Raw genomic sequence first — 20,083 nt, forward strand, 5'->3', positions numbered from 1 at the left:
CGACTGGATTATGGCCTGAAAAGACAAAAATAAAAACCCTAAGGCTTGACCCTAAATCCAGACAACTAACTGACTAACAAAATCCTAAAGACGAAGGCGAACAAACGAGGGAAAAACGAGCAAAAAGAGGGGGTCCCCATTTTCGATGGGGCGATGTGTGAAATGGTCACAACACATCCGTGCGTGAAGATAGCCAAAATTTGGCTAAGTATGGAAAATGCTTCACAAAGAAAATCCCAATTTCCTCAATTATAATGAAGGCATGGAGAAAATCTTCTCCAAATTTCAAGGTATCAAGAAGGAGGGCATGATCACAGCGAATGTCTGAACAGCTTGATCCTATCATTTCATATTTGCAAGGGGTTATCTAGAGCTTTCACTCTCCTCTCGCACAACATAAACTGGGGCCACAAAGAAGCAAGCATGGAGTCGTCAACAAGAAATTATTCTAAGAAATTCAACAATTTTCCTTCCAAGCTTCATGGGCCTGCCAATCATTCCTCCTGAACCAGGAAGAGATCCTGAACCATTACTACAGGCAGACTTGAATTTCAACAACGAGCAAGAAAACATCATCACAGAATTATACAGCTTAGCTTGCAGTGTAAAAAGAAAGTATCCTGACTGGTGTTGAATGTGCTTTATCCTTGAAGAGGACGAAGCGATTGTTGATCGCATTGAAGTATAGATTCAAGGAAGAGAGCAACATCCATTGTCGCCCCAAGGAGTTGATCCAGCTCCCGTACCTACTCCTGCACCGCCTCAGCAAGATTAGGAGTGACTCACGCTGCAGTGGCGCCTCATCATCTTCCGACCAATCAGATTGCTCCAAGTCAACATGCCCAGATTCAATGAACTTGACTTGTCCGAAAAGGAAACAAGACGCATACTTTAGTGAGAATGGCAACCGTGCCACTTGTCATGTTCTCGTACATTCTGACTGATAGAATCTTGGAAAACCCTAATTAGGGTTTATAACTTTCAATTTGGGCCCTTGATCACTGTTTGATCTCAACGTTCATTTATTTTCTGAAAACTATATAAGGCTACCTCCTCTCGTTTGGAGAGTGTGAAGTTTTTGATATATTGTTGCGTGAAGGTCATTTTCAAATAATATATTGCATGTGCACTTTCTCTTAAGGCTCTGTAATCTCTGTTGTTTGAATGATTAGCATGGTTTCAATTTCCTCAACACATTAGTTAAAAGTTAAATTAGATTTGCTTTCATGTTGTTAAAGTTGAATGAAGGATCTGATAAGTATTAATTAACGGTGTATCTCCGCTCATACTTTTGGTGAATGGATGATTTCCAGTTCACTATGCAAAGTTAGTCTAAGCCTATCCCCTGTGCATGCCAAAACTTCAATCATAAGCACAACCCATTGAAGATTGCACCGGCTTTGTGTAGTTGTCCTTAGTGTGGCGAAGCAAAGTTTGGTTTCCCGAGAACACCTAGTTAATACCATCTCCCGAATTCATAGGTTTAGATCAGTTTTCTTAACCCTATCTCCTTTTTCTTTTTTTTGAAAATCTAAATCCCGGAAAATCCCAAAAAAGAGAAAGAGCCTGAAATTGATAAATCTATCTGAGTCGAGAAGCTTGAAAGACATTTGTAAACGTAAGTCCCCCTTGAGATTTTCAGCAAACACTACCCAAGTAGCTATCCCACTAAAGTCACTTGTTCGCACATATAGACATTTTTCAGGAGAGGATAGAATACCTTTGGGTATCTGTTGACGTGTATTTTGTACACTATCAAACACAGAATAAAATACCCAAGGGTACCTTATCCTCTCTTGAATAAAGCCTCCGAATGCTGAAGATGTCGCGAAAAGGTTCAATCCGGATGACTTCAAGGTTCTTGTATGTAGGATCTCTACGTGTGGATAAGCTCTTTGTGGTATGATGTGATTTGCTGGAATCACAAGGGGACTTACACTTGATGACTGAACTTTTGTTTTGCTTTGAATATTGCTGGAACACAGGCTCTTACTAGCTTTGATTTGAAAAAAGGAAAAAAGATGAGGGCAAGGAAAGGATCTAATCCTAACACTAAGAATGTAAGAGCAATGAATGATCTTTGATGGAATTCTAACTAAGTCTTGTTTTGACATCACAGGACCATCTCCACAAGGTTAGTGCGATCTTCGAAGGAAAGCTTTATGATGTTCAAATCATCACTGCAGGCATAGACACCATCAGGTTGATGCATATCAATGAAGAAGCGACAATTGAAGTTAAGCTTAAGCTGAATGATTCCAGTTGACTACACAAGGCAAGTCTGCAATCAACAAACTGCTAGTAGTATGGATATACGAATTCCACCATCAATCAAGCACATTTCTTCCACTCATCTAATAACATGAAATCAAATACGAGAAGTATAGAGACCATGCAAATTGTCGAATCGACCCATAAATTTCACCATTTCTTTAATGAAGTTACAAGTCTTTTACAACAACATCTTGGCAACAATCTTTGCCTTCTCTCTCTACTCTACTCTAATTGCTATTCTATCAACTAGCTAATCACCTTCTAACTACTCTCTATCTGTCTTCTAACTGCTTCCAACTATATCTCTTATCTATTGCCTTTACAAAATGAAGAGTCGGGGTTTATATAGTGCCCATAATACAATTCGATGGCTGAGATCAATTCGAGATCAATGGCCAAGATTTTACAATGAAAACCCTAATTAGGGTTTGTCACAACCATTACATAACATTTAATGCTCGACCAATGAAATAATTGTATTGCTTGGACACATGTCCTCTCTGGAAAATTCCACCAATGGATAGCCGGGGTAGGTACATCGAAGTTTGTGCTACCTTCTATGAGTTAGGTACATTGAATCTGGACATTGTTGAGGTGGACCAATCCGACTGGAGGAGTGATGACTAGGATGCCAACTCATCTGACACTTGTAGCTTGGTAGATATTCAATTTGATGTTGTTGAGAAGCTAGCTTTAATTAATTCATCTGGAACTATCTGCTTCTTCAACGAACCCTTTGCTCTGACTTCTCATGTCCTTCATTTGCAGGATGTTGATGTACCTCGCCTTGTAATGTTGGATTGGAAGAGGTCGCCCTTGATGATGTTAGTCCGAAGAAGGTCGTCCTTGTCGATGCTAGACTGGAGAAGGTCGCCCTTGTCCTTGCTTGATCGTCCTTGATCTGGCTTGATTTTCCTTGAGGAGAGTCTTCCGACTTGTAGATCTTTCGAGCTTGGGAGTCGCCATCTTGATACCTACACAACATTTCACAATTAACAATATATCTTGAAGTGTAGAAATTAGGATTCAAAAGGAAGATTTAAGATTTTAATTAGGAAACCTCATGATAAATCTTGAGTTATCATTTCCTAATTAACCATGCAATACTTAGACTTTTCTAAAAAAATGTCTAAAAAAAATCAAACCTTGAATAAGGGTGTCAAGATGATTTTGCCATACCTCCTCTTGAGAATTAACTCTAAGAAATGATGCAAAAATAGGGTGAATTTTGGCTAGGCGAAATATAGATCAAAGTCCTTCCTTTAGCAAAATGCGCCTCCTTTAATCTTCTCAAGCATCAATTCCACCACCTTTAGTCTTCAACACTTAAGATAATTCGCTCCAAATAGGCTAGCTTTCGCACCTCCTTCCTTGCTCCTCAAATCGCACTTGAAATAATGAATGAATGATTAAAATTGCTCAAAACACCCCTACTATATAGGGCACTCACCTTCCACTTACCCATGAGGCCGACCTAGCAAATAAAAGGTGAAATAAATAATAAATAAAAACCCAAAAGGAGTAGGCCGACTTGTCAAATAAAGGCAAATAATGCCTTGTGTGCTCCACATTTAATTTTTTAATTTAAAAAAAATTAATTTTAAATGCCTTCACAATAAAAGTTCGATTTTTTAAGGCCTAAAATCAATTTATTAAATGCCAATTTAATTTAATTTTTTCAAATATTTCGAAGTTGGCAATTTGGCATCTAATGCGATTTGGAGGATATTAACGTTGGGATATGGCAAAAATAAAAAATGCTAATGACTTCGCTCTGGTCCCTTGGAGAGGGACAGGAGCACTTTTTCATTTTTAGGCTAGGATTCTCAATTTTTGAAGTCAAACCTTTGTTCACCATGCTTTAGAAGATTCTTCCCATCTCATACAACGTTGCCTTAGAATAATCTCGGAGGGAATTTGTTGTTTTCAAAAAAAGTGGGACGGTCCTTGAGTGAGGGACGGGAGCACTTTTGAGTCCATTGCATGAATTCTTGATCATATTAATCTTCAATTTACCCTCAAGGCGTAGAATATCACATTTCACACCATCTTGAGCCTTGGTAATAAAAATATCATTTCAAAATGCAAGGTAAATGGTCATATTTGGAAAAAGTGGCACGGTCCTTCAGTGAGGGACGGGAGCACTTTTGCCAGTTGTCGTCAAAATTTGCAACTCTCGCATCTCAATTCAACTTCAAGGCATTTTAAACACTTTTCAAACTTGCGCCTTGGTCTCAATTTGTCCAAAATTGGTGAGAAAGGGAAGATAACATATTAAGTGGCATGGTCCTTCAGTGAGGGACGGGAGCACTTTTGCAATTACAAGCTTATTTGTCCTTTGCTAGCCTTCGAAATTATCTTCAATGGATGAATCTTGCCTTCTCTCATTCATTTCAATCACGCAACTTGCCTTGCCTTTGCAAGATATTTGTATTTTTAGAAAAGTGGGATGGTCCTTCAGTGAGGGACGGGAGCACTTTGTCTTGGTCGCTTGGTGAGGTACGGGAGCACTTTTTGTCATTTTGGCATACTTTTTGCTCTTTAAACCTCTCAATTGCGTCCAAGGCATAAAACATCATTCATCTTTCCCATCCAAGTCAAGTTTTATCATAAAATATCGAACAATGAAGAGAAACTTGAAAAAGTGGCACGGTCCTTCAGTGAGGGATGGGAGCACTTTTTGTCATTTGGGTTGATTTACTCCCTTGTAGACTGCTCAAATTATATTCAATGGACAAAACATGCTTCCCTTAACCTCTTCAAATCATAAAATCACCTTAACCTTGCAAAGATAGTGCAAATTTGAAAAAAGTGGCACGGTCCTTCAGTGAGGGACGGGAGCACTTTTTGCGTTCTAAGCCAAATTGTCTCACTTTTCACCTCGAAATTCCTTTGCTAGAGAAGATTTCATCTTACTTCATGCTATGATTAGAAGTTAATGTCCAATAAAGGTCTAAAATTGCGCATATAAAGAAAAGTGCTCTGGTCCTTCAGTGAGGGACGGGAGCACTTTTTACCTTCTAGGCAAAAACTTCATCATTTCTTTGCTTTCAATCAAGTTTGGATGCTTTATCATGTTCATTTCGTCCTTCACTATGTCTTTGATGTCTCAATTTAACCAAACAAGGCCAGGAATGTCTCAAATAAGTCTTTTCGCCTTGGTCCTTTAGTGAGGGACGGGAGCACTTTTGCCTTGGTCCCTTGGAGAGGGACGGGAGCACTTTTTCCTTTAACCTTCAAAATTCACCATTTTTGTGCCTTCAAAATCTTCAAAATTATCAAGTCATGTCCAATTATCATTCCAGAAGACCTTGCACAAAACAAAATAGAAAAGTCAGTGACAAATATGCATAAAATAACATTTGTGCTCTGGTCCCTTGGAGAGGGACGGGAGAACTTTTGTCCTTTCTGGCTAAAATATTCAAAATTTAGGTCCCCAATCACTTCACAAGGCAGAGTTAGGTCATCTTCAAGGCTAGGAATCAGTTATCTTGAAAAAGTGGCATGGTCCTTCAGTGAGGGATGGGAGCACTTTTTTGTGTCTCAGGCATCATCTTGCCTCCGAAATTTGATCAAAATTTACCTAAGCAAGAATATACAATTTCATCTTCAAAATGCTAACACTTAGACAAAATTTAATTTTTACCCCAAAAAACCCTGACTAGACCTAACCTGGGACCTATTTGACTTCCCGACATACTCACCTTATCGACTCAATCTCAATCCTCGGGAGGACGCTTAATAACTTTCAAAATTTGACTGGACTCAGCTTGAAAAATATCCAAAAGAAACCCCTAAGGCTAAGCCCTAGCCCAGACAGACAACTCACTCATTCAAAACCCTAAAAGCAGAGAGAAGAACAGGCAAAACAAAAGCAAAAAAAGGGGGTCCCCATTTAAATGGGGCGATGTGTGAAAACGTCACAACAGTATCTTATCCTACTGTTGGTAGATGATAAAACAAACACCAACATGTCCCATAAGGGGCATTGCATGTTGTTAGTTATTAATGAATTATTTTTCTACTGACTATTAGTCCATTGTGTTTCCAATTCCTAAAGTATCAACAATATACATTTTTTGTGAATAACAGTTCCAAAATCACACAAACAAAAAGAGCAACATCTATCCAGCATCCATATTGTTGCATTGATCGTGTTTAATAATTAATTAAAAAATAAACACTTGTTGTATTTTAATTATTAATTAATTATTAAACACAGTCAATGCAACAATATGGGTGCTGGATAGACAAAGTTAACAAAAAGTGCATCTAGCATCCCTACTCATCAATATTAAATAACAAAATATTACCAAGGATAGCTATAGAAACACCCACATTGGGGTACTCTAATTGAATATCCCAAAGGTTAGTCAAGATTTGCATGTAGTCATCACTCGAATTGGAATGCAAATACACCACTTACTATTGTTGAACATTTTGTCATTGATGACAAAGGTCAGTTGTTGAGATTCAAAGTTTAAAATGAAGTTCATTTGAGCCGCTTGGTTGTTGGCTTGAGCTCCTTGTCTTCTTGCTCGAGCTACTTGCTTGTCTGGTTGAGGTGCTTGGGTGCCTAGTTGAGCTGGTTGGCTGTGTGCTTCAACTTCTTACTCGGTTGCTTCAATTGCTTGGCTGTCAGCTTCACCTGCGTGTGTGCCTACTTGTTCATTTGTCAGCTGCTCAGTCAGATTTTATGCCACATCATCAGTTCACTGTTCGAGTATGATGGCAATCTAATTTCAGTGTTATCGAATATATACTCCATGTTCTCATAATTGTTTTGTGTTTTGTTTCCATGGGATCAAATTGATTAATTTGTTTTCTATGATTTGTGTGTGACGGCAAGTGGAGAATTTGTTGTAACAAAGTATATATTACTGCGATGAGAATATTTCTTGTTTCAGTTACAGCAGTGGAGCCAATTGTTGCAGAAACAATCAACATACCTAAATTAATACTCACGATGTGGTGGACAATATTCATTCCCAAAATCACGAGTTATACAAGAAGTTATCGCAGCTATTACTTGTTCTAAAAATGGAGCAGAGTGTGTTTTCAAAATTTATAAAAGGCTTCAAATAATATCTCTTATGTAAGTTTTGAATGATATGTGTGGAATTCATGTTACATGGCTTTATTTTGAGTGTGTGCTTTTGTAACGTATTCTCTAAAATCGCAGAACCGTTTCATTTCTTTACGTGTGTCTTGTATCATCTTGAAGGATATCGTAGAACCGTTTTTTGTACTGAAACAAAAAGACATTCTTTTTCTGCAGGTTATGATGATTGATTTGTGAATTGAATGACTGGAGAAGGGAATAGCAGAACCGTTTTTTGTTCTGAAACAAAAAAAAGGACATTCTTCTTTTTCTACAGGTTATTACGATCGATTTGTGATTTTGAGTGAATATAGAACAGTGTTGGGGAAATCTGAGTGTGTTGTGTGCTTAGCAGGTTTTGTGGTATTCTTCAGAAGTGTATGCGTGATGTAGAGAAACATGTTGTGTTAGAAGGGGGTGCACAGAAAGTATCCTTTTTTTCTTCCAGGAGCTTTTCTTGAGATGTGGAGGAGTGAAAGTGTCATTTCTATAAATAAGTGACATGATTTCAAGTGGTGAACGAGTTTTATCTTTAAAATGTTTGAAGAAGAATGTCATGTATTCTGTTTGTGTGCTTGTTTTATGTGGTGCGATAATCATCTAGCAATGACTAGGTAGTGTTACTATTATTGTGTGTCAAGCATATATGTGACAGTGGGTGTAGCGTTGGAAAGAAGCTGCAGAGCTTATGGAATCGATGATTGTTAATTTTTTGTTCTTGAAGGTAGCAGAGTTGATGTATGTTTACTTGATATTCATTTTGAGATGACTGGGCAGAGATATGTATGTATGTTGGATGTTACACTTAGTGCCGCTAGAAAATACAGAGGAGTTATATCAGTGATTTTTAAAATTTATTGTTTTCTATATTGAGTTGGAGCTCTAACTGAGGTTGGTGCCTCAGCTGTTTGGAGTCGGTGCTCTCAAAGAGTCAGTGCTCTCATTTGTAATATGGGTTGGTGCCCAATTTTTGTTAAAAAAAGCTTTGTATGTCATGGTGTTTTACCCAAAAGGGTTTTTCACGAGAAAAATGGTGTTGATGTCTTGATGATTGCTTTCCTTAAGTTTTATGTTTTCGCTAAAATTGAAAAGTTTAAAATACTAATTCACCCCCACACCTCTCAGTATTTCATGTGTGTTTTTTCAACTATACCTTCAGGTTAGGTTTAGGGATGAGTTAGTGTTTTATTTTAGTTTAGCTTTTGTAAGTTATAGGAATAATTACCCTTAAGATTCCTTGTGCAAATGGCCAAGAAATACCATATTGTTCCCCACTGTGATCAATAAAAACAAGTGTTGTGTTCAAGCCAAACACTATGCGTAAAGACCAAGCGACCAATTTCCATAACAGAAATTTTTTAGGGAGACACAAGATGAGGTGGATGTATTTACCACGATGTAAGTTAGCATTGATGCTTGTCTGACTCATGTTTCAACTCTTCTAAGGGAAAACATTTTCTTCTTTTTGGTTATTTATTCTAATTATTAGCCCATTTTCAATGTCTTGTATAGGCATTTGGAGAAATTATCAAACGTGGCAGTTTCTTTGCAAAGGGTTTCTCCAATGCTTATGCCAAGTCTTTCACAACACCATTAACAATTATAATGCCAACATCATTCAAGATTTATTATTGTCCTTCTTTTAATTTGTATTCTGCATGCTAGAAAAAAAGAGCTTTATTTTATTGTGCTGGGAGGATGATGATAAAGTATTCCTCGATAATATTTTATTTGTTAAATGAGGATTATGTAGAAAAGTTAGTATTAGTGACATGTTGATGTGTTTTTTGACACTTGCCAACATAGAATAAAATACTAAGTATCTTATCCTCTTTTAAACAAGGAAACCTAATATGCTCAATAATGTGATCAAATAAGGCTACCCCAACATTTCTTTAGTCAGGTTTTGACAATGCAATGGATAGACTCAATGTATATGATGTGATATGTTGGTATCACAAAGGGACTTATGCTTATGAATCACAACTGAAACGTGAAACTAAATAACTCAAACTCAAACAAAGAAAGTTCAAAAGGAAAGAGAAAGAGAGTCTAATCTAATTTAGACCTATTGAACAATGATGATGATAGATGATGCTTGGATAGATAAATTCCTTAAACCAAGCTTTGCTTCGTCATGAATTAACAATTACACAAAACTGATGTGATCTCCAAGGTAGTGAATGACTTTCATATCATAAGCATTCATCCAAATACCCAATTACAAGCGAAATCCAAATGAAAATCCATAATCGAACTTAGCAACAATAATTAGGCTTAGGCTAACTATACACTATAGCTTACAATCAGTAAACCACAAAAAGTATGAACCAAGGAATTCATCACATATCATCGCATTTCTCCATCAAGATCAATGAATTTTAACTAAACTTAGAGAAGTAGAAACCATGCAACATGTTGAAATAACACACAAAATCCACCATATCTTCAATGAATGTAGTATGTTTATTCCATCAAGCCTTAGCAACAACCTTTGTCTTCCCTTCTACCGTACTTCTAAGACTAACTATTCTATTATCAACTATTCTCTGACTATTAACTCTTAACCTTTACAAATGAGAAGGTTGAGCCTTATATAGACATCCCAACTACAATTCAAAGGCAAGGATTAATTTGAAATCAATGGACAAGATTTAACAATAAAACCCTAATTAGGGTTAGTTACAACTAACTCCTCCTTGACCAATAAGATCATTACAACATTTCAAACGCATGTCCCTCTTTGAACATGGACCAATGAAAAACAAGGTTAGGTACATCGAATAACATTTGATGTAGTGCCACATGTCACATGCTCCTTCCTTGAATGAAATAGGTTCAATGCACTTGGGCATGTTAACATGGGACTTCTTGATTGGCGGACGAAGATGAGTTGGCGCAACCTCATCTACTTGCATGTCATGTGAACTTGATACCTCATTGCAAGCAATATCTTGATACTCAACATTCCTAAGCTTTTCACTGATTGTGATGGCTCATATTCCTAGATTGCATCATATTGGTGATCAAGTTTCTAACATTGCTTAACTCCTAAAACTATCTTTCCTCCTTGATCACTCTTTTGCATTTCACTATCATGTTTGGTAATTCTTCTTCTTGTGATGCATTTCCACTTTCAACCTTTGAATCTTGAAACATTTCTTCGCTTTGGAATGTATACCTTGTCTTGAAATTTCCTTAATATGGAGTTCCTTGCTTTGAATTGTTGAGTTCCTTGGTGTAATTCCTTACTTGTGGAACATTTCCTTGTAGTAGTATCATCTTAATGATATCTTGAATGTCTCAAACTTTGATATTGGGATCTTGGGATCTTGGATTTTCGGAAATCCAAGACTGTTGTAGTTATTGATGAGTCTTCTTCCATCATAGAGAAAGCTTGCATTGCTGAATCATCCATGTTGTGATTGCATCTTTTGTTCAAACCTTTTGCATATGTGGATGTTGTCTTTCTTTATGTTGTAATACTTCTTCATCGTGCAAAGCAATGCTTGACTTCTTCTTTGCATCATTCCTTTATGTTGACCTTTGAAACTCCTTTCCTTCACATTATTGGAGGCCGACCTAGCTTTCTACAAGGGCGCATCTAAAACACTAAGAGGAAATTTCCTCCAAGAAAGTGCAATTGCATCATATAGGTGGATTAGCTCCTTTGCAAAGTGAGATGGGTGAGATTGCAATAGGCTAGTGAAATAGTGCCCATGTCTCATGACTTAGCCAATTCACCACCTTCCTTGCACGACTTGATTCTCTTGAATGTATTGAACTTGGATTCCTCTTGTTGTCCTTCCATGTCGCATCTTACATTGTTTAGGCTATGAAGTCCTTCAGCTTGCACATGTGAATCTTCATATCACTCATCATCAATCATCAATCCACATTTCCTTGCATCATATAGGTGGATTTCAAATGCTTTTCTTGGAGTCTTGATCTTCTTGTTGTACTTGAATTCCTTCTCATTGCATTATTGTCCGCTTTGCATCCGTAACTTGGAAATCCCCCATTTTGATGTTGTCTTGTGAATCTTGTCTTCCTTCAGAAATCCTTGATTTGGAATGTTCTTCATGACATACAATCAATCTGAAAAAGAAAGAAACATCCTTAAATTATGATAGCAAGATAAATCCTAAATTAGCAAAATGCAATAAATTAATAGAAAAAATATAAACTAGAATCTTGCATTCCTGAATTTATGTTTTAAGGACTTAAAAGATATTTAAATGACAATCCTTTTTCAATAATTGCTTCACAAATCTAACATGACTAGAGATTTCTAGAAATTGCACTCGAAAATTGCAAGTCTAAGTCTGCTGATAGAAATCGCATTAAGTCCTGATTCAAAATCTGGTACAAATGTCCTCCAATGGATGCTATAATTCGTACTCTCAAGCTTGATCAGATCTGCTCCAATGTGGAGGAAGAACTGCCTAAGATCTGATGTAATTCATCTCAGATCTGCTCCTTAATTCGCATTAGAGCTTTGAATGAATTGAAGATTGATGTTTAGAATTAAAGACCTTAAACTCTTTTATAGCCCTCTTAAGTCTAAACTTATAACTCCCTTATAATGCCAACTTGACTTTTTAATTGTGTGTAATTGAATTTTGAAAGTCCCTTCCAGAGAGCTGACCTAGACAACCATAGAAGAGTGGGATTGCAACATGGGAGTGGATTAGCGCTCTCCTTAATGTACTAGTCGACTTCCTTATTGTCTTGAGCACAATTGCAGTATAGAGGCAGATTTTCGCCCTCCTTATCTTGCATTAGCCAACCTCACTAGCATTTTTCTTTTGTTTCAATGTATAATTTCGGATTCCTTTCCATTTTATTCAGGTCGGCCAGCTTGAGAGTTCAATTTGTTTCTACCAAGTCGGCTATCTTCGCCCTTGAAGTTAAGTTGTCTTCAGTGGTATAAATACAAGTTAAGATCTTAACTTTCATAACACATTTCAAACCTGCATTGAATATTTACTCTGCTCTGCAACTTTGCACCTAGAATGAAGTTCCGATGAAGCTCTTATAACATTTAACACTTTGATTTAGCACTTATCCAACTAGGCCAAATTGAACAATTATACGAGAGCAAGTTTGAGACCCTATCAAGGACAAGCCAACAAGGGCGAGATTGCACCATGGTGAAGGAATTGCGCCCTCTAGCTTGATCCTAGGCCACCTTATCATGTTTTTGATCATCCAATGGCTGCGATTTAGAGGTCGTCAAGAAACTTTGTTGAGCTCAAAGGAATTGCAAAGTAGAGAGGAAATTGTGCTCTTCCTATAGCTCTTCTTTGGGCAGAATTGCAAGGTGGATAGGAAATTGTGCTCCTCTCAAATTTCCAGCTAGTCTTACAATATGTTGTGCGTTTGAAGCATTGTACAATGTTGGACGCAAGTGAAGGGGTGCCTTGCAATTTGAATGCAAGCGAAAAGGAAACTCTACAATGTTGTGCACACTTGAGGAAGAGTCTTGCAATGTTCAATCAAAAATGCAAGTAACTTTACAATTTGAAGCTCATTTTAGACATAATGTTGAATTGTACAATAAAAATGCAAGTAAATCCTATAATCACTTTGCAATTTGTTCTACACTGCAATTCTTGCCTTTGCAATTTTGAGAGTGAATTGCAACATTTTGTAATGCAATTGCAAAGGTGATCAATATTTTGAATGAAAAGGGCAGAGTCAACTTCAACATTTTGTCACCAAAGTGCAACATTATGCAATTTTATAGAGCGAAATTTTGTCTGAGTGAATGCAATACCGACTTGCAATTCCAAACAAATTTTGAACAATTTAGGTCAAGGTTGCATGTGACACTTGCAATCCCTAATGGAATAGCAAGTAATTTTCCATTTCAATATAAAACTTCACTTGCATTTGCACTTTTGAAAATTGTTTACACTATTGAATAGACTTTGAAGCTCAATGCAAACTTAGAACATTCATTCAGCTTACCCTACATCACTTTCACACTTCCATACAAGTCAAGATTTTACACTTTCATCCCTCAAACACCCTCATAATTTGACGCAATCGAACCTTTATTCTAAATACAGGGACTATGAAATGTTGCCAAACTAAACTAAAAAAGCAAAAAACCTATGCTAACCAGCAAAAAGTGGGGGTCCACATTTGCAATGAGGCGATGCGTGGAAACATCACAACATGAACCTTCTTAAGCATAGGAGAAAAATCATCAACATGATATGCCTTCAATAAACTTCTGAATTTTCATTAAATATCTTTCTGATCATCAAAAAACTTAATTCTTTGAATAATTTGTAATTATAAGTATATGTCAATCATTTATGAAATAACAACCTTTTCTTTCTTCTCATCCTTTTTCATTTCATCATTTCTTATTTTTTATACCTCCTCTTCAAGTGAGTGCATTATGATTATAAATTAGTGTTTGACTAAAAGCAATTATGTAACACAAATAAAAGAAGTTGAAACAGGTAACAGAAATATACAAGTTCATAAGTTTAACCTAAGCAAGCAAATGCCTATCCTTAATACCGATCTAAATTTACAATGCCCATACATTCAACACCACTGCAAAAGCTGAGAATCTTCAAACTTACACTAATTGTTCAGGCATGTCCTTCAAGGAAAAGAGTGGTGGTACAAGCATCATCAGGTCATCTTGCTCTATGTCCATAAGAGTGCCTTTCTCTAAGACAGACGAATTAGCAAACTAAGCAACACAGTTAATCTAGTTCCTCTATCACAAATCTACTAAGCAACACAGTTAATCTAGTTCCTCTATCACAAAACTAGGATTTTTGCTGACTATAAATGTATAATTCAAGGTATATATCAAATGGTCTGAACTAAACTATCTGCTTGAAAATAACTGAAATTGTAATATTACTTTTTGAGCTAATCTTAAACCAATTACAAATCTAGAAACCTTACCAAAACCTGGATCAATATGCCCCTTTTTCTTGTTTCTAGAAGTCTCGGCATGAACAGCCAGTACATATTGATAATCTACCATGCCTGCCCAAGTAATGCAAGCCATATAATTAGGTTATTTTCCATACTTTCATTTTAAAGCTGCTAACAAATGACTACATAGCAAACTCATAACTCATAAATGCAATGCAGGGATTCTGAACAAGTTTGTTAATTCCATTTTCCATGTTAACACACTAAGGCGATAGGATAGATACAATATGTTATATAAACTCTATATTCTCACGATCAAAACTATATGTGTGATCAAATCTTTGAACATGCTAAGGAAAAGAAAAGAAAAAATTCGTGAGATAAAGAAACACTGTACTCTCACCATCAAAACTATATGCATGATCTACTCTGGCAACTATATCAGCTCTTAGCTCTTCTTTTGTTGAGTCCTGTGCTGGTGAAGTATCAATTTCGTCATTATCTGAGGTATCCAGTTCATTCGAACTCCCTAGAACAAAATTTTCTGATCCAGGGATCCGGATATCATGATCTATATCAATAGACTGTAAAGAATTTTCATTCATTTCAGAAGGGAAGGTGGCTTGAGAAACAGAACTCTGTCCATCATGCGTAGTTTTTCTTGTAATACGCAGCAAAAGACAATTATTTTGGCGGAGCTCCCCAAATGCAGGATGAGAATGTGGATCTTCTGGACGGAATCTAAGCTCAATGTAATTGGCATCTGATGATCTTGCCTGCAATTCAGAAGCCTTCAAAAGGTCAAAAACACCATAATGCAGCTCAAGGGCAAAACAGATCATCAAGGACTGAGCAATAATATTCTGACTAGAAATCATGAACAAGCCTGCTAACATGGTCTATCATATAGAAATTCATCGTTGATATACTAAATAACAGAAATGAATTTCAAGCTTGAGGTAAATGATATTTAAAAAAAAAGCAACTAAATCAAGCTTTCTTAATCGTGTCATATATCATAGGCAACAATCTAATAAGCAGTCAGTCTCAGATGATCTTCAGAAATTTCACACAGCCATTAGATTTTTCACTTCTTTCTTACTTCTAAGTAAAAACCTCAGTGGCATATCATTAAAACTGTAAAAATCATAACATTATTTGCAGAATCTGCAGATTCTACCAGAGGATATACCATAGGAGCTTAAGAAATCCGATAGCTAGTTGATTAACAATTATTACATTGTTATGAAGTTATCCTGTAAGATTTATAAATACCAAGTACTGCTAAAAGTTCCAATGAGTATAATTGGAAAAGTAAATATAGTAGCCTACAAACAAACACTGCCATCTGTATAAACACAATACAACTTAAGAGGGAAATACAAATTGATAAATGTGAAAAGTGAGCCACATAAGGTTGTATTTATAAATGTCTGAAATTATATATATGTACACACACACACACACACGTGTGTGTGTATGTCTGTATGTGTCTGTCTGTCTGTATATGTGTGTATATCTATACATATATACATATGTATATGTATGTATATGTATGTATACATGTGTATATATATGTATACGTCTGTATACATGTGTATATGTATGTATATGTTTGTACATATGTCTACGTGTATGTGTGTGTGTGTATGGAATATATATTATATCAATCCCTCCCAATCACATGCTCAAACATAGGAGATCATTATCAAAGACTACAATGAGACATGGGGGCACATCCAAAAGATCTCATAATCCATGGGTTAGTGAGGTATGCTGGCCTTCCCTATAGAGGATGGGAAGTTGATCCATTCCAATGAGTCACACCATGTATTTTTTGCCATTATGGAGTGGGAAGAATTTTCTTTCAAGTTTATTTTGTCCTATTGATGTGTATTTTACGCACATAACAATACAGAATAAATTACCAAGATAATTTACCCTCTATTGAACAAAATCACCTCAAATGCTAAGAATGAGATCAACTAAAATGATTCCAAGGTTTCTACATGTCAGGTCTTGACTTGTGGGTAACTCAATGGTCGATGTGAATTGTTGTGTTCACTTGGGGGCTTACGCAAATGTTTGGATTATCATGAAGATGCGGAATAGGTGTGCTGACAACTTAAGATTTATCAATATGGCTCTGGATTTACTTCTTACTAAAAAAATGGGCAAAAGGAATAGAGTTCAGGAAATCTATTATAGGCCTAGGAATGTAGGAAATGATGAACAAGTTTCGTGGAATCAAACCAGGCAAGGTCTCACAAACAGGTAGTGACACAAGCTTAGTGCAATCATCTAAGGTATACTTAAGGATTTTCAGGCTATCACCATCAAATGTTGACACCATCCAAGTTGATGCTTGTCAAGGGACGCATAATAGTTGAAGTTAAGCTTACGTAAATTTCCAATTGACCACACAAGACACACTTACCAGCGGCAAGAGGCCAGTGGTATGGATTAAGGAATCCACACAAATATATCCAGCAAATCTTTCACTAAATCTAACATACATAAAAATAAATTCTAATCTAACTTGGAGGAATTGAGAACTATGAATGCAAACACAACACTTGAAGAGCAAAAACACCAACAATTGAACAATGATTATGATTTAAATAGTTGAAGCATATACCAACAATTCTACAAAAACTCTCTCTTACAAATGATAGACAAGGAGGCATATATAGAGTCTCTTACAAAATGGATGGCCTAGATTGATCCAAGATCAACGATCGAGATCATGCCAACAAAACCCTAGAATTGCCCTAATTAGGGTTTACATCAAAAATGGTGCCACCAACATATGGCCCAATGAAAAGATACCTAATCATCAAATAGGGAATTTTCTAGAAGATTCTTCCCTGCATCTCTCTCTCTCCTAGCATACTCCAAGAATCTAGCCAATACTGAATCTAACTCCTCCATGGAAATGCTAGGAAAGGTATCCTGTTGTAAATCAATCATGTCCAGTGAATCCGAGCAAGCATCCAAAGTGTTCTCCCAATCTGGCATGAGCTTCTACGAACTATGAACATGAATCAACAAAGAGACCAAGTCATCCATCTGACTCTCCTTCAAATAGTCCAACTGGCAAAAATACATAAACCTCATCTTGTCTCTTAATTTGGCTAAGTGTAAACCACTAGCATCACTAACATCAACACCCAATAATTCCTCAATCGAGGCAAGGATCTTCATCTGAATGTCCTGAATCAATCCCTCCATCTCCATACAACTCGACTGGGCGTTCTCATAAGTGGATTTCTTCACGGCCAATGAACAATACCAGCCATGAAAATCATATCTGTCTCCACTGTGCACAATGTCTTCGCTGACCAAAGTGGAATGAGGAATCTTCTTCAAAGCCTGGAGGCGTGGAATAGTCTTCTCTTGAATAGGCCGAAATTCTTCACAAACTCCCTCCAAATACTAGATTCTAAATACAAGCCCGGTTGTCCTATCATATGCATGGACAAACTGAGTAAGGAAATCATCTACCTGCTTTCTTGTACTCTCAATCCACTTTTCCACCTCTGAGAGTGTATCTCTTGATGCCTCATAGTGTGAATGTATTCCATGGTCAATTGCAATGGGGGAAATAAGGGTGGGATTTTCACGCCTTATCCCTGCAATATACTCTCTAAGTCTGATATTCTTTTCTATGTACCTTTCTTTCTCCCCAATCTCTCTGTCTAACCTTGCGTTGATCGCCTTGAGGTTATCACCAACCTCTTGAAACTCTTGCTCTCTGGATGTACGACCAAGGGCAACGGAAGTGATCGGGAAATCCATAGGAGTAGTAATGTCCGCTGTCACGCCTGCAATAAGAACAGCAAATTGCGCAATCCACATTCCTATCTCGTCTCTAGCTATGTGCGACAAAATCTCAGCTCTCTTGGGTTCCTTCTCCTTAGCACTCCTAGCTAGGTAGTCATCAATGTCATCAATAGGTTGTACCTCTATCATATTCGTACTTTTCTCCATACTTCCCATCAGCCAATCAGGAATAGCAGCCATCTCCAAGCCATCAGCGAGACACATTTCTCGATCAAGTCCTCTCAATCCCAAGATAACATCATCATCATCGTCAGGATTATTCCTGGTCAAATCGTATAACACATTTCCCAAACTAACTTCCAAAAGGACAGTAGGGGATCCCGGCTAATCATCATTCTCACTTGGAGGTGTAGATGTCGTTGTGGCATGTAACTGCTGAATATTCTCTGGTAGTATCACTGTGTTGGAACACTGTTGGGTTTCCTTGTTCTACTTTGTTACTTCGATCACTTTGATTGATGAGACACTAAGAGATGGTGAAGGAATGATAGGTGAAGGAATGATAGTCTTTTGTTTCTTCTTCACCTCCTCAATCTTCTTCCCTCTGGCCTTGACTTCTCCTGGCGTGTTCTTCCTTCTCTTGGGAGCTTGACTCTCTTCGTCTGCATAAATCCTGACATCACTGATAGTCCTCTGATCATCCTCGGAAGTAGACTCTGTCGGCTTCATCCTTTCATAAGTGAAGGGAACACCCATATCAGCTAACTTATTCATCTATATATCTACCCATGCACGGGAGAAACTCAAGACCTCTCTCATCAATATATTCAGGTCAATCTCTTCTGACTCTAACCAATTTGGCAATAGGATTGTCTTATTCATTTCACTCTCATACTGTGGATGCGTATGATCTCTGTCATCTAACACTTGATCAGGAATGAGGAAAATTCCACACTTCCTCATGAAATCCACTAACATTCTGGACCACATTCATCTCTTCACTGCTTGCTTGTCCATCAGGTTGGCCCAATAATCTTCCATGTCAACTTTGTGAATGAACTTCTCTCCCCTCATCCTTCCTACTTTCTTATCTGGATCAAATCTTTCTCTTTTCTTATATGTTGCAAATCGATAAAATGCAAGCTCCTCACTCGCAGTGCTGGCAGCTAGGGCAGACTAGCAAACCTCTGATGTCTTCCCAACTGAAATAGAGAATGTCAAGCCTGTCCTATGCTTCTCTCTCTGAATGGCATCAAACTCTAGAAGTTATCTCACCACTTCCAACAAGATCATTCTGTCAGTCGAATACCTAGGAAGTTTGTAGGGTTCAGATTGAAACCCATGAATCCTAAGGTATGTGAAAGTGGGAAACTGAATATACCACGATCCATATTTCTCTATTAACTCTATTGCCTCCCTGGACAATCTTTTGTGGATTCCGCCTTGACGCATCCGCATGATGTACATAGTGAATTCATCATTCACTCTCTTATAGTCTTCAATTTTATACATGCTCAGCTGGGGGTAGCATTCATGACTCCGGAATTGTCCTTGCGCATTCCCAACTTCACCTTTGCATATCAATCCTTTGTATGAAACAAACCGTGCAAGCAGGTATACCAGGTAAGAAGTCATGGCGAATGACTTGGACCGCTCTACATTCCTCAGCTAAAAGTCCAAATTGTCACTTATAATCTTAGACCAATTTAGTAATGTCCCTCTAAGACAATCCTGGATGAAATAGAACATCCATTCATCGAATATTGCTCCCTGCGGCATTCTCGTCACTCTGTTGAGTAGGAATATTAAGTCGCTATGCTCCTCTTTGAAGTCTACGCACATGAGTGTCTTGGGAGCCTTGGAATGATGAGACCTAGGCTCAATCATCCACTCCTTGTTTATCATATTCTTGCATGCACCCATCTTCTTCGTGTATCTTTCTGTGTAATCATCCTTGGTCGCATCCTTCATATCTGTTCCGCGTGGAATTCCGAACACCTCAGCAATAGCAACCTC

At 37.3% G+C, this 20,083-nt stretch overlaps 1 protein-coding gene across 3 annotated transcripts in view; it reads right to left on the bottom strand.

Moving 5' to 3' along the window:
* The window catches only part of LOC131036397 (uncharacterized), a 160,025-nt gene that overhangs the window by 113,815 nt on the left and 26,127 nt on the right, over nt 1-20,083 (bottom strand). For all 3 annotated transcript variants that reach the window (XM_057968281.2, XM_057968280.2, XM_059221579.1), the window contains 3 exons: nt 14,688-15,060; nt 14,312-14,395; nt 13,978-14,068 (listed from right to left, as the gene is read on the bottom strand). In XM_057968281.2, coding sequence (XP_057824264.2) covers nt 13,978-14,068; nt 14,312-14,395; nt 14,688-15,060 — 548 coding nt within the window. The remainder of the gene's footprint in view (nt 1-13,977; nt 14,069-14,311; nt 14,396-14,687; nt 15,061-20,083) is intronic.

This window comes from Cryptomeria japonica, chromosome 5, assembly GCF_030272615.1.
Source record: "Cryptomeria japonica chromosome 5, Sugi_1.0, whole genome shotgun sequence".
NCBI lineage: Eukaryota > Viridiplantae > Streptophyta > Pinopsida > Cupressales > Cupressaceae > Cryptomeria > Cryptomeria japonica.